The following is a 15,363-nucleotide window of genomic DNA, read 5'->3' as shown; positions in this document are numbered from 1 at the left end:
TGGGTATTAAACAATTCAAAGGGAATGTTGATTTACAAATTGATGGCGATGGTGGCTTCCACTCTGCAAATAGTTGATAGGTGCTAGCACTTTAGTTAAGCGAGTCAGGTGGAGTTTCATATGTTTGTCAAATATGAGTGTGCATTTGTGGACTGGGGTGGGAGGACATACTGTAGGATTTGTAGAGAAAAAGACGCTGCAACAGTTGTGTCACATTAAGTTAAAATCAGCTGTTGCCCATTGTGGTTTTAGACAATGGACTTGTAAAGCTGACAATTTGTAAGTCAGCATTACATTATTTCACAGTTGTCGTTTTTTTAATGAGCTAAATATAAGTTTGTAGGTATAGTATGGGTATTTGTTGAGAAATATTTACATAATTACACAAATACACTAAGACGTACACATTTTTTCGTGAGCGCACATACACACAAGCAGGTAATGAATATACCAAAATAATAATCTGAAGCTACAGAGGTTAATCAATAATTACACCCTCCAAATGTTTACAGAACAAAGCGCTGACAATTGAGCACAGAACAAACATCATTATATATCTGGGTGACTTTGGTGATAAAATGATGACCTGGAGGTAATTAGCACAGATGTTTGTGGCACTTGGTAAATTAGTTTCTGGATATGAATATAAATATGTACTGCTGCACGAACCAACTCAGGAATCTTGGTTGCTTGATGAGCTTCTAGACTTCTGCTTTGTTTCTAATGAGGTTATAGTTATGATAGCTAGATAGATAGATGATAATTACATTTAAAAAAATCTGTACACATCACCCCTTTTCTTTTTAAATCTTGTACTACTTGGCGGACCTTCTGGACTGGCACACAGACAGAGAAGAAGACAGAGGTGGGAGGAGAAGATTGTATGTTTGAGGCTATAGTGTTGGCGAGAAAATCTAAGCAGCAGATTGCAGCATGATTACAAAACCATTGTTCTGCCTACATATGTGTTTGTTTTCACATTATTGTCACATTCTCCATTTGTTTTAATGACTTTGATGATGGCTCAATGTGAAGCATGAGCCTTGTTATTTCCTCTTTGGCTTGATGTATTGGTTTGACCTTTGATAACGGCCAGAAATGCCATTTACCACCTGCATGATTGAGAGTCCTCCCTCAGCGCTGCTGAATGAAAACCAAATATGTTGCAACAAAATTACTTTTCTTTTTTTTAATGTTTTATTTTGCTTTTAATTGTTCAACGATAGTCTTGTAAATGCAGGAATACTACGTCTCCCCTACAATTGCCCGGGTGGAGATCACTTAATTTTAAAGCACTGCTTTAGTGCAGCTCTGTAATCTTAAAGTTAGAGTCTTTTGGTAAGTGAACACAGATCATTTGTGGGGCATAAAAATGGACCATTTGAAATATTCATTGGCAGTCTCTCAAAATTAAGACATAATGACGGTGCAGCAGAAAGGGATAAAGGATGCCATTGCATATGTGAAATGGACAACATCTGTATTAAATATCTTTCAAACAGGCAGCTCTTGCCTCTTGTTTCTAGCAACAAAATATGAATGCGCATACATTCATGTTTTCAATACTTGCCATGAAGGTGCACCGATAGGATCATTAAATATAGGCGATTTGAATTTCAGGCTTAGATTATGTGATGTGCATCAAACTCGCTAAAATTACATACAAATATAGAAGAACTAATACGATTGGGGTTTAACAACTGCATACCAACATGCAATCTCTATCAAGGGGAGCCATTATCAAGTTTAATGAAGATCAACATGTTTTTCTTCTTGCTTTCTTTTGACAAAACACGGCTGACAATAACTATTATCTTCATGGAAATAGACATGTATAGTGTAAAAAAAGCAAAAAAAGAGAGCAATGCTTTGAATCATCCAGGTCTTTTCAAGTTTTCATCCAATAATTTTAACAAGGAAATAAAAAAGTTAGAATTAGGTGTTTCTATTGGAATCATGATAAATAGCCACCAACCAGGTTTTTTCTCTGAAATTGTAATTGTATAATGCCAACTACATTCTTCCCCTTTTATAAAATGCAGTTGGAAAGATATCAGCAGAATTGATTAATGAGGTATATCAGACACAAAAATAACTCTATAGGCTCTTCTGTTTCGTCCAATAAAGACATGCCTGCTTGCCCATGCAAAAAGCAGCTTGAACACCATAATATACATTTTACCCGGGTGCACAGTCTTGGGACAGTAATTGATGTAACAGATAAAGACTACAGAGGACACACTATTGATTTTCAGGTTCGATCAATACATTACAGGAGCAAGCACATTTCGATGTGTGTTTAAGTTTGGAACACCGGAAGCAGATTAATGAGACAACTTGCTGAAACAAATGGAGGAAGTAAGCGGCTCTTTGATATCAAGCTAAATTAGATAACTGCCAGTATGTAAGTAAGTACTGTACTTCGACTTGAGAAAGTAGTTTTTTGTTGTGTCTTAGCTTCCTACCTTATATAATTAGACTGTAACTCAAAACTGTAATCAGTGTAAAGAACCAAATAAATGTGTTTATAATATCAATGAGGCGTGGCATTTTCCTAAAATAGATGCTCCTCCAGAGTAAAAATACAGTAAATGCCAGATATCTTTTTCACGCAAACATGACTTTCTTACACAGAATTACTATCAAATTATCCTAAAATAGTCCCCCCTACAGAGTGTAATGTCCCTTTCTGTCCTAAAACAATACTGCGTAACAGTACATTTCAATAAAGATTACCACAAAGGCACAATTCTTGCAGTTATTCTAAATGACTCTGCAGCAAATGAAGCTTAACTCGGCGTGACCACTGGACCAACAAGCTTAATGTTAATCTCCTGCTATTATAAGTATGAAAAGCTTCTGGTAAAAGTCGGGTCTATTACTATGGACATAGAAGGCTCTTTATTGCAGAGGCAGCAATCAGACAGGAGGTTTTTGAAATGTGGTGCTATCAATGTGTCATGTGCAATTAGCGTGTAATTGATTCCTCAAGTCGAATTTAAATACACCACCATGTATTTACATGCATGTATAACATATATGAATGTTTTTATTGGACAGTTCATGTCATGTTTGAAAATATAAGACTAAACCAAGACAGGTAGAACTGTTTAGCACTCAAATAGCACCATCACAGTGCAATGAACAGTGCGCCATAGCGTCACTCCCACTTTGCAGGATTTTGTTGATGGAATGGAAAAGCCAACATATATGTCTGAAGAGTGACCAATATTTAATGTTTTTAATATGTATAGTTGGTTTTAAAGGACTATATTAGCAGGGTTTTTGCTTTACCCATCGACTACAAATCACTTATACATTGCATCACTTTCGATCATTTCTCAAAGAATACCACAAGTCTCTAGAGATTGATATCCTTGCCTCAAGGCAGCAGTTGGTTTCATTTCAATACAGTGACAAAATGCGCTTGCAGATCCTATAAATTTGATTAAAATGGGCAATCGATCACAAAGATCATCACATGTGCTGCTGCTGTTGTCAAAGCTATGCCACTGGTGTGCCGTTCTGTATTTGGAAGGACAGACCTTTCTGAAACGTATGCATGCAAATTAGAAGGCCACAACTAATTAAAGCAAAAAGATAGTTTTTTTCCCCCTGTGAAATATTACACAATTTCACCTCTTCGTGGCTCTAAAATTTTAATTATCACAGAAAACAAATATTATCGCCAGGAGAAGCCACAACTAAAACTTCACAATCCCAAAACGTTTGAAACCACTGAGTGATATAAGAAAAATGCATTTCTTTGAATTTTGGCAAACCTGTTACCAACACAAATTAGCCCAAAAACCCACAGTAAGTGGCTCTGAGAGGGCACAATTATTTGTAATCTACAATGACATCTGTTGTCTGACTGAATGTTCTTTATAAGGGAATTCATATTTTACAGATATTTGCAATTGTCAACCAATCAACTCATTGTGGTATCTGATCATTATCATAATTTATCCTCTAGAGATCTATCTGTACAATATTTCCCCACAATTCTAGCCAATCAGGTGTAATACATCTGCACTTACGGTCACTGCAGAACGGCCCCCCGTAGGTGGTCATGGTGCAGTCACACGAGAAGCCCTCCCACAGCTGCAGACACACTCCCTGGTGGTGGCAGGAGTCCTCGGTGCAGGTGGTGCTGGGACCTGCAGGGTGTTGACAGCAGATTTACCAGGTGCTTTCTCTTCATTTTATTCTTCACTACTATCCAAAAGGAATAAATAGGTTGTACTTATTCATAGTTCAGTCATTACTGCACAGTAGGTCTATAGATATTCGTCTTTTGACAGAAAATATTAGCGTGAAGTGATTTTATTTATTGTAGCTGTTTAACCATCAATTGTATCATACAACTGATAACCGGTTGCTAATTAATTAATAGCAAGTGGTCGCGGCACCTCTGAATTTTTGCACGTGCCAATGTGACTGTCACAAATAGTTCACTGATAAAAACATGCCTCGGGATTATACAAAATAGGTCCCGAGACATATATAAACAAGGGATCTTAAAATGCTTAATTTGAGTATTTATTTTGCCATTCAAATCAAATTGTTTACAGGATATTCAATCTTTGTTTCATTATAATGCATTTAATACTTGACCTCTTTCTATACAGGGCTTGCACAAAAGCAATAAAGTAGTCCATAAATATGAGATATGAGTTTACAGTTGATACCCTCCTCAGCATTGTGGAAGTTGTGTTTATGGCTTTCTTCCATTACACCTACAGTCTATGGGCATATCTATCGGTTACACTTGTTGTCTTTTTGATTTTTCACAGTTCATATTGTGTGTACGCCCTCTGGCGTTTCGGAGAATAATGCAGAGAGTATAAGTATAAATGGTTCTTTTCTGGCTCGGATCTTGCCTCTGAGGAGGCTCGTGCTACGACGCCAAGCGCAAATATAAACAAAGTTTAACTCCATAATGATCAGAGAACATGTGATGGACTGTCTGTCCGTCTGACTTTGTTTGAGTCACTGTGACCATCTCTTTAAACATCTAAAACAGTAAAATGCTGTGCACAATCACATTGAAAAGAAGGATTAATGATTTATTTTATTTCCACATGACCACTACAAGGCAACAACCATCTACTAGTTGTCAAATCTCCTCACCGATAACACAGAGTAGCGTAAAGTTGGCTCCAAAAAGGAAGACCAATAAAGGTTTTGTTGACTCCATAACCTTTACCCAATTGTCACCCTCAACTCTTTTGGTGCACTTATGTAACTACTCTGTCATAACCTGTGCAATGTTTCCTGTAACAGAAATGGTTACCTGGGGAGATTATTTGGTATTATTAAGTCATAGCAAAACTCTGCGATTTACTAAGCACTTTCTTGCTCAGCACCAGCAGCTGGACATCTTGACTGAAGAGAGAAATTATTACATGTAAGCGTGTATAATCAGAAATAATAAAAGCACAGAATGTCTTTAATGGCCAATCATACTGGAGCATTCAACAAAGCTGTTAAACACCATAACAAATGTGGTGTGATTAGTTTTCTGTGAGCAGTCCCTCTGAGTTCCTCTGGCTCTGATACTAGGACATCAGATTACAGGAATGATTCACAGGCGTTTCAGACTTCCCAGTATGTTGCCAGCCTCACCTCCACAGCCGTGCTCCACCTCTCCCACTTTGTGAAGGGCATCAGCCAATAGGTCGGGGAGTCTCCCGTTCAAGTCTACAGATGCCAGGCAGCCCTGGTATCCTTCCCGGGATGCTATTAACCTGGGCAGGCTGCTGTACATGCTCTTGCCAACGCCACCAACGTACAGCTCCCCTGTGGGGAAAATCACAGCCAGGGATATGTTGGTGTATGCCTTAAAACATTGGCTGGCAACACAGACAATGCATATGGTAAAAGTTAAAAACAATTAGTAAATTAATAAATAATGCAAAAATCATTAAGATGTATGAGAGTATAGTGCAAATATGAGTAAGTACACCCAGTGGCCACATTATTAGGGTATTCGAGATCTTAACATCTAGTCCATCCTTTTCATTAAGATCGTTGCCCACTTTTTTAACTTTAGCTGTTGGTGCATGCTAAACATGTGGAATTTAAAGAAAGTAGTTTGAGCCTTCAAAGAGTTAAACAACAGACTGTATTATATAATAGAATAAAACAACGAAAGAAAATTAATATTCACTATGAAAATCAAATTATGATTATTTTCTCCGCCAGTAGAATCATGCAATTGCTTGCGTGCGTAAGTGAGCCTACTCTCACATTTTGCAGCAGGAAACTGGAATATTTTGTGTGTCCCGTTATGGCCCCATACTTAAGGACTTCTTGTGGTTGTAGTGACTCACACTTTGTCCAAAAATATGTATTGCCTGTTTTATACGATGAAACACTGAATGTCCTGTGTTAGCAAGTATTCAGTGTGTCCTCTCATAAACAATTGCTTAGAAAAAAAAGACCTTTTAAATCCAGGTTGCGGGCTCCATTGGCGTGTTGGGTGACAGTGCGAGAATCAATCTTCAGGATGTGCACATTGTTGTTGTCACGGGAGATCACCACATTGTGCCACTGGTTGTCATTAAGTTGCTTGTCAGAGTTTCCCTTCATTAGCGACGGCCCATTTCCCAAGTCAAAAACATAATGGATGTACCTACAAGACAATGCAGATGTTTACATTCAGTATTTCTCATGTAGTATCATTTCTCCACATACCATATGCTGTTATGGGATTATGCTTCAAACTATGCTAGCCATGCCGTTGTGTGCACTTCTGTCTACAAGTCTGTTTTGGGATAAAACCACTGAGGGGGCTGTTGATAGTTTAAAAAAAACTAAATCTTTTTAAATTCAAGCAACATCTATGACAAAGCTGCTACACTTCACACAATACATTGAGCAGCCTGAAAACTCTGACAGAAGTGTTGGAAGCCATTTTTCGTCTGTGTTGTCTGTGCGAGCTACTGCTGCAGGCTCTAGAGCTGAACAAGACCTCCTGCTGACTAATTGCTTACTGGGAGAGAGTCTGTGCAAGGTTTGACAGTGGGAAGCTACAATTGTTGCTTCAATGTTCCGTTTCCTATTCTCTCTGGAACAGAAATTATCTACAATGAATAAAACATTCGGAACATATTTGTAGCCCAATGTGTTCGAGTAGTACTGAGTGTGAGAATGATACCAGTACTGTGGTAATGGCAGTTTCTGTTTTTGCACTCATGCTTTCTCTATCTGCTTCTCTCCCTTTAACAAAATTGTTCATGATGAGCACATGATTGTAAAGCTATATTGTGTCTCGCTATCAAGATATTAATCATGATTGAGTCATTCTGTGACCAAGAAAGAAGAAAAGTAAAAAAAGCACTCTTCATATGCCTTTAGCTTTGCAAGTCAAATATTAAGTACAAAAGTAGCAAGATATAAATAGTTAGTTTCTGTCCCAAATAGACCCTTCTATCTTTCCTCAGCCAAGCCCTGAATGCAGATTACAGCTCAATCCTAACACCGCAGCGCTTACCCCTTGACCAGCTCCACCACAATGAAGTCACTGCCATCTCCAGAGTTGTAAAGTATCAGGCCGTCAGGACTGGTGGTTTTGAACTGGAAGAAAAGGTGCATGGAGGCGTAGGCCTGCAAGGTTGAGAAGGCCAAGTAGCTGGCTTGCGCTAGAAAGGTTACAGGATTGGCCACAATATGCCTCATGCCAAATCGAGCATTCAGCTCGCAGTAGGAGATGTCTCCGTTCTTGCACTGGTCCAGATAGAGCATCCCATTAAAGGAGAGAGCTTGCAGATGGCCGATGAAGTTGGAAGGCATCACAGAGATGAAACGCCGCTCGGTCATGATTCCTGTTTCAATGTTACTGAATTCCAGACGGGTGTGGGCGCCCGACATGTGGCCTAAGGAACAAAGAATGCAGCTTAGATTTCAAATACCTTTCAATACCTGTACCTTTGCAAGCTCCTTTATTCCTACTATATACCTTCCACTGTCACATTATCCACAGAGAGTTGCAAATTCTTCCCACGCCGCACCACCTTCACTGTGTGCCACTCATTGTCATTCAGCTTCTCGCCTACCAGGAGTACCTCTGGTCCCTTGCCTAAGAGGAGGAAAGCGTCAAGTGACAATCATACCACATCAGCTCAGTATACACCCTTTGCACATGAAGCTCTCTCTTCAGGGTCAATACATTCATTCACTTACAAAACCACCCACACACACATACAGCCGTCAACGTTCACCTGCAACCAATACTTTGCACTTACTCAATCCGCAGTTAAAGGAGAAATTAAACAAAGAAACTGCAGTCGCAGCTCCTGTTCTGCAGGTTGACTAGTCTGAAATATTATGATGCATGCTTTCTCTTTATAGAGTGGTTTGAGAGATGTCATCTGGGGTAAAATGGCATTATCTAGAGACCGGGCTCAAACATATAGCTTTAAGTTTCAAGATGTCTACACTATCCTCTGCCTTTCTCGCTGGTTTCAAAATAGGTCACAGTGCAGAAGCTTGCCACTGCAGCACCGTCATCCCGAATCAGTGCCTATGCAACAGGCCGACACGGCAGTTCAAAGGAGTTCTGACATCGCTTGGGAAACTAATTGGCCATGCCTAAGCTGACTGCGCCTTTAGGGGTTTGTCTGTCTAATTGAGCTCAGGGTGTAGGAGAATTACAGGGGACGTACAGAGGGCAATAAATGGAAAACATCAACTGGTTTCCGAACACTGCACTGTTTCATCCTCGGGGAAATAAAACTGCGACTGGAGACTTTGTCCAATGCTGCATATCAAGTGTCTTTACAGCACACCGCATGATACCACAATCCACCTGCTGAATATCGACTGTGCCCACCAGACAGATCTATCACATCAAATCCTGCTCCCTCTAAACAAAAAAAAAACAAACCAATCGCTGGAATAATGTCGCACAACACACAAGCAGAAATGTTTATCTTGTAAATCTTCATCATGAAAACAGAGATGCAAACCAAATGTACTGTAATGAAAAAGGATAGTGGAATGGTGTATAGTGGGGACAAAGTGACCAAACCTTCATAGCACACGGCTTCAGAGTCTAGCGGCTCGACGCTACTCTCATAACACACTTCAATCTCCGACCAAACTGTCAGCGGCCAAGTCACATTGTGAGTAATGTAGGAAGACGTGTGGAATAAGAAAGACGATATATCGATGGCTCAGCTGCATGGATTCTAAATTAATAAAACATTTACTATCATTTCTACAGTGTTATTTGTTGATGTAGTTTAATTTGAAAGTGAGGTCATAAAGAATTTTGTCTCGGTAAATAAAAATGAAGCACTCATAGTAAAACTGACTGTGCGGCCTGTATTTCATATCAGTGGTAGTAATCCACCTCTGACACCGCAGTGGGGAGTAAAATGACGGGAATAAAATATGTTTTCACACAGACATCTGACTGTAAAGCCTTTGAAATGTGGGTCCCTATCAAAGTGCCTTTGCTTCACAAACTTCCAGAGGCTCGAGAGCAAGCTGCATATGTAAAAGGTCTATTTCGTCCAGTTTGATCCTCAGTTAAAATGGAATTTGATTCATATTTTCAAACAAGGATAACTTCAAAGGCATGGTGCAGTTATACAGGTCAGCATTATGAGTGAGCCGAGACTTTGAACGCGGGAAGTGCATGGTAATCAAAGCATGTTATGGTAATACTGTAATTTTGTAGAACAAATGCTTCTTTTCAAAAGTGTGTTGTGTGCCATTATTCCCCATATTCCAGAGGATTAATCAAGAGCATTGCAGCAACATTTGTTCTTACAACAATTTCCCTCCCACTGACAGCTTACAAGCAGCTGCTGGAGATGAGCCGTCTCTTTGAAGCTACACTCGCTAGATCCTTCAACTGAGAAATCTGAATCGAGTTGTAAGAGCATCCTTAAAGGTAGTCAAAGCAACACTATTTTCCATGATGGAAACTGTGATTATCCTCAATGGTAGCGCTCACTAAATGATGATCATTTAAATAATTTAGGACGATAATTTAGCAATTTGGCTCCATTTTCTGTTATCAACTATAAAACCCATCAATAAGCCATCCATAAACAGATTGCCACAGGTCACTGGTGAAGCATACAAGCAGCATAATTGATCAGTATGATGGTTCATTTTGCACAAAAAGAGATGCACATACACTACATATAAACTGTGGACAGTGCATGATGGTACATTGCCATCTGCTGGTAGAGAATGCAATTTATTAGGCAGATAGCTAAGCCGATAAAGGACATACAGTCCCTTTTAAATAGCCACATTCAATATTTCTCTTTGCTATTTACATAATTATTTTTAAGCATATTTGTATTTCTATTGAGTGTCATGAACCATTTAAAAAATGGCTATACATTGCTCTCCTGCAGGTGGGTCATTGAACTGGTTCCAGAGACAGTACATGCACACCTCACTGCTCTCCAACCATCCACACACACTCGACAATGCACACACAGTACTCACCTGAGAAAAACAATGTAATCCGTTCAATAAAATGGACTCTTGCTTATCGGCTCACATACTGTTCGTGCCGTAAATCTGTTGTAACAGTTAAAGTGTCCCCTGTTGCTTTATAGCTATTAAATCAACATCTCAGGTCAATAGATACACATAAGACAAAATTACAGTACAGACTACTGTTAATTGATTTGTTATATAAAATATGTTTAAGTACATACAATAAAATAGAATTACTAATATTCAGGCTGCAGCTTGAACATTAACAGTTAAACCTTATATTTCAGAGAATCAAGGAATTATTCATACATGAGGGGTGGAAACAAGCTTTTAGCCAGCACACGATTATAGTGCTAACTTGCATAAGCATTCGTAAGCCTCCTCTGTAATGGATGATCTATATCGGAGAGCCGTTCACCTCTCCACTGCCAATAGCTTTTATCCCCCTGCTGTAGTCTGATCCAAAACTTAAAATGCCTGTCTCTCACAATCAGGTGAGCGCGACAATCTACATCATAAATCAGCGTGGTACAACCCTAAAGTACCATTCCATTTCAGAAGTAGAGAATACCAGAAAATCTATTCTGTTGACACAAAGGCAAATCTGCCTTTGGCATTTATCTTCCTTTGAATCAATGGAATTATGTTTGCTCGTGTAAATACCCTATGGCTCATGACAATGTATTTGACGATTCGCTGTCATTTTGCTCGGTCATTTTTACATTCATTTTATAGCACATATGGTCCAGGATGCCTCTTACAATTATCTTTGTGGTGCCACAAAGCAAGATTACAAGTGTCTGTTGATATAGGAGGAGTAGTTAGACTTAGTATTCAAATGTTGCCACGAGAAACTGACTGAATCTGGTCATTTAATTTACATAAACATCATATGTTCCACAACATGTACTCTCCTAAAATGGAAAGGCTGCAAAAAACATAAAGCAAAAACATTTTTGCTTGGTCAGATATCAGGCTGACCTTTAAATGAATATCAGCTCTGCCAATACATATTCTTCCTATTGCAGTGAGATTACTCAGTAATACAATATGTTTTTCTCTAAACTGAGACTGAGCGCTGTTTTTCTTTCTGCAGATATTTGCTGATTGTAGTTGAACTGTACCCAATTATCAGCTATGTGAGCAAATTAGTCACAAGCAAATTAATGACAAGCTCATTGGCAGCACAATAGCAGACTACTGTATGTCAATTCAAGCTACATTTGATTACAAGATTATTATGTAATAATGATAAAATGTGTCATTTAATGTGGAGTTCATGATTGAAGAGCCAACAAATTGCAATTATATATCAAACGCACAATGACGTGTGACTCTTGTTCTTATCTTGGTTGCATAACAGTACCAGTAAACAAAGGCATTGTGGGGCAGAAAAAAATGAATAATGTTCTGTTTCATGACAGAATAGAGCAAGAGGCATATGATTATACCACAGTGCATGTTCTCTTAATCATGGTACAGTTAATAATCATAGGAAACACTTACTGAGATTACAGTCTATCCTGATACAATCTGGTGAGAGAGAGAGTGAGATGGTGAGGTTAAAAGAAAAAAGAACAGCACAAAAGAGGAGAATATTTCACATCCTTCAAGGTACATTCTGCAGAAAGTTCAGTGCTTTTCAGAGCCCACCATCCGGGGACAGGCTCGAGAGTCTAAACCGCTACTTTCCTCCCTTTAGTGTGCATGACATTAGAAAAAGGAATAGTGAGTAAAAGGACAACCTCAACATGTGTCAGATGCTGGTAGAACAATAGATCAGATCAAAGTTGGGATCAATAAGAGTTTTATTGACCGTAAAAGTGGAGGTGCACCAGTAGTATTTTTAGTGTCGGTATGGTCTTGGATACGGCTGCCTACATTCAGGCGTCTGCAACGGAGTTCACCTGTTTCAGATATTTCGACTGATTACTGACACAAGCTCCTGGGTAATACAGCAAACATGCACTGCTGTGAGCCAAATCGTCTGAAGCAGATAACAAAAAAATGGAACCTGTGCTGGCATTTTGGTATTTTGGATTGGGTTTTTGAAACCGGATAAAGCATCTTAAAAGCCTATCACCCAAAGGATCATCATTCATTTACTTCAAAGAACAAGCAAGCGTGGCTACGAAACAATACTCAAATTAGAGCAATTACTGGGATTATGCTGAATTTGCAATACATATATTTTCCTGTGAGATCTAATCATCTCAGTTTTTGAGATGTACAGTATCGCCTCCTGTATTACATTCGTTTAGGTCAATCTGCATACATTTATACTTTAAGTGAGACGTGTCTAAGGGGTATGTACTCTTTTACTAATGCACCTCTACTAAAAAGCCCAAACCTTGATCTGTCTTCACTCTTAGTGCAGCTCCAGTCTCCTGCTGTTTCTGCAGATCTGATGACAATATATTTTCTAAATTAAATTCAGAGGAAAGAGGCGATTTGCACAACCTGCAGCCACAGTTAACATTACACCAGGAAAATAATGACACCAGCCTAAATATGATGCTTTTTAGAATTTACACATGTCTACTACAACTAATTCTAAATACATCTGCAATATTCACATTTTGTTCCTCAAAGTTGATTCACCCACTCCTCATTTCCATGTTCTGAATAATAAAACCAATTTATCCAGCAGTAACATGAATATATTGGTGTAAGTCCTGTGGCTGAGGCGTGCTCTCAAGCTGTCAACCATCACAGAGCAGTGGATACAGACAACCAGAGACCAGAGTGACTTTCTGCTGCAAGTGTGTGTGGTGGGGAGAGAGAGAGAGAGAGAGAGAGAGAGAGAGAGAGAGAGAGAGAGAGAGAGAGAAACTGTGTGGCCATCACTGGCACCCTCTGTTCAGTGAAGCAACTCTAAACTGGACAGGCCAGTAAATGTGAGGGGAGGGAACTACTATGGTCACATCAATGGTGTGATGGTAATATCTCAGGGTAATGGCGGATCTGGTCTCTGACTGCCTTCTCCTTGAACTGCAGACAAGCCATTGAAGGGCTGAAAGAGCCGAGACGGTCAGATGAGACCTGACCATTGGATGAACTGAGAGAGAGAGAGATAGGGAGAGAGCGAGAGCGAGAGAGGGAGAGGGAAAGAGAGATCGAGAGATAGGGACAGGGAGAGAGAGAGAGGGAGAGCGAGAAGAGAAGAGAAAAGCAGAATATGCATACACACCTACAGTTGTTTAAAAAGTCATTCAATCTCTTGTGTTTCATAGCTATTTTTGAAAAATTACTTCTTTAAATTGTTTTTAAAGATCATTTTATGAATTTAGATACAGCACTCTTCATCAATTGTTCAGTTTTGTACTCTTATGTTGATAAGATATGGTGATAATTCTCCTACTGTATAGAAATAAACATTTTGGGGCTTCCCAAATGGTAAATAATTGTACTACAATCATTTGCTGTTTTACAGGGGTTTGTGTATTGGACTTTTTCTTGGCCCCCGAGTGGGTGCCAGGACACAGTAAAGACTCCAGGAAGTTACTGTGCATTGCAGAAAAAAAGTCTGACACATAAACCTCTATAAAACAGCGAATCGTTGTTTTTACTCGCAACACAAAGACTTAACACATTAATTAGAAAGCTTTCGAGGTAGTGGTGGTATTTGTTGCCATCTGACAGGGCCAGTCTATCTGTCTCTAGTGGTTTCCAGTCTAAAACTCTGCTGGGCTATACTTAATGGACCGATATGAGAGTAGAAACAACCTTCTCATTTAACTATCGCAATGTAAAAAGGTGCGCTTACTAAAAGGTTAAAGTATCTATTTACATCCTATCCATAGATTCATCACTATATTATTTCCTGGTATGAGGAATGTTTTTATTGTAAAAAAAAAATTAGTAAATTGTTGAGAACAATATTTCTTGCCTACATTCTAAACTATTTAATATGTCCATATTTTATGTTTTCACTTTGATTTTATGTTTTCTCCTTGATTTGAAACTGACCATTCATATCTAATTCACTAATCCAGTTAAATAGAATTGCACTGAATAAATCTTTGAAAAATTTCAAATAAATTCTAGCAACATGCAAAAGGTTCAAAGGATGTGCTGATATTTTTAAGCAACTGCAGTTATTGTGTATGGGGATGAATATGGGAGAGTCAGAGACAAAACTAATATCATGAGAACTCAAGCTTGGTGACGCGCCCTAAAAGGTCAACTTGTGTTATTTGCCCGTATTTGCCGCAGCAGCATTACCCAGGTTCACAGTGAGTTTCACTCTGCCTCCGTCCAGCTCCAGACGCAGGGTGTCCGCTGACTGCTGAGAGGTGCTGGCCACCAGAAGGCCAAAGGCCCTCTGGGACATGAAGCGCAGGGACACATCCTCGGCCTCTGTGTGTAGCGTCCTTGGCATCACCACCTTCAGATACATGCTTCCGTCATAGCTCACCATGGTGGCCTCTATGGATTTCGGAAAGAAGAAGTGTTCGCAGACATTGAACCCCAGAGGGAATCACACCGCTACATTAAAAACACAAAGTGGCGTTTATGGAATGAAACCTGAATTTGAGCTTATCTCCGGTATGGCATGATATCATTTTTAGATTGCAGTTTTCATCAGTCGCACCAGATGGCAGAAAAAGCCTGGAGCATGTGGAGACAGCAGCGAGATTACAGCAGCAATCAAATTTCTGAAGGATTTATACCCATCAGAGTGCAATACAAGAGGGATTTTCATACATCCCTCATTCTATTAGCTTTTACTGTTAGCCAATGGATCTGCGTAATTTGGCCTCTCTGTGAGAAAACCATCTGCATGGTAAATGCAGAGTGATTCAGGCCGAATGACTCTATCGAGGCAGCACTGCATTTCTAATATGCACTCATAGCACTTGCACATTGGCAACCTCATGATGCTGACAATTCATT

At 39.3% G+C, this 15,363-nt stretch overlaps 1 protein-coding gene across 1 annotated transcript in view; it reads right to left on the bottom strand.

Moving 5' to 3' along the window:
- Positions 1–15,363, bottom strand: part of nrxn2a (neurexin 2a) — a gene marked incomplete at both ends in the record, with an annotated part of 86,605 nt that overhangs the window by 49,032 nt on the left and 22,210 nt on the right. The window contains 7 exons of the mRNA XM_079214159.1: positions 4,041–4,160; positions 5,629–5,802; positions 6,447–6,637; positions 7,499–7,880; positions 7,964–8,083; positions 11,974–12,000; positions 14,692–14,895. Coding sequence (XP_079070285.1) covers positions 4,041–4,160; positions 5,629–5,802; positions 6,447–6,637; positions 7,499–7,880; positions 7,964–8,083; positions 11,974–12,000; positions 14,692–14,895 — 1,218 coding nt within the window. The remainder of the gene's footprint in view (positions 1–4,040; positions 4,161–5,628; positions 5,803–6,446; positions 6,638–7,498; positions 7,881–7,963; positions 8,084–11,973; positions 12,001–14,691; positions 14,896–15,363) is intronic.

The sequence above is a fragment of the Taurulus bubalis genome, assembly GCF_910589615.1.
Source record: "Taurulus bubalis genome assembly, chromosome: 2".
Lineage (NCBI taxonomy): Eukaryota > Metazoa > Chordata > Actinopteri > Perciformes > Cottidae > Taurulus > Taurulus bubalis.
The sequence above is the reverse complement of the archived record's forward strand: the minus strand, read 5'-3'. Positions and strand labels throughout refer to the sequence as shown.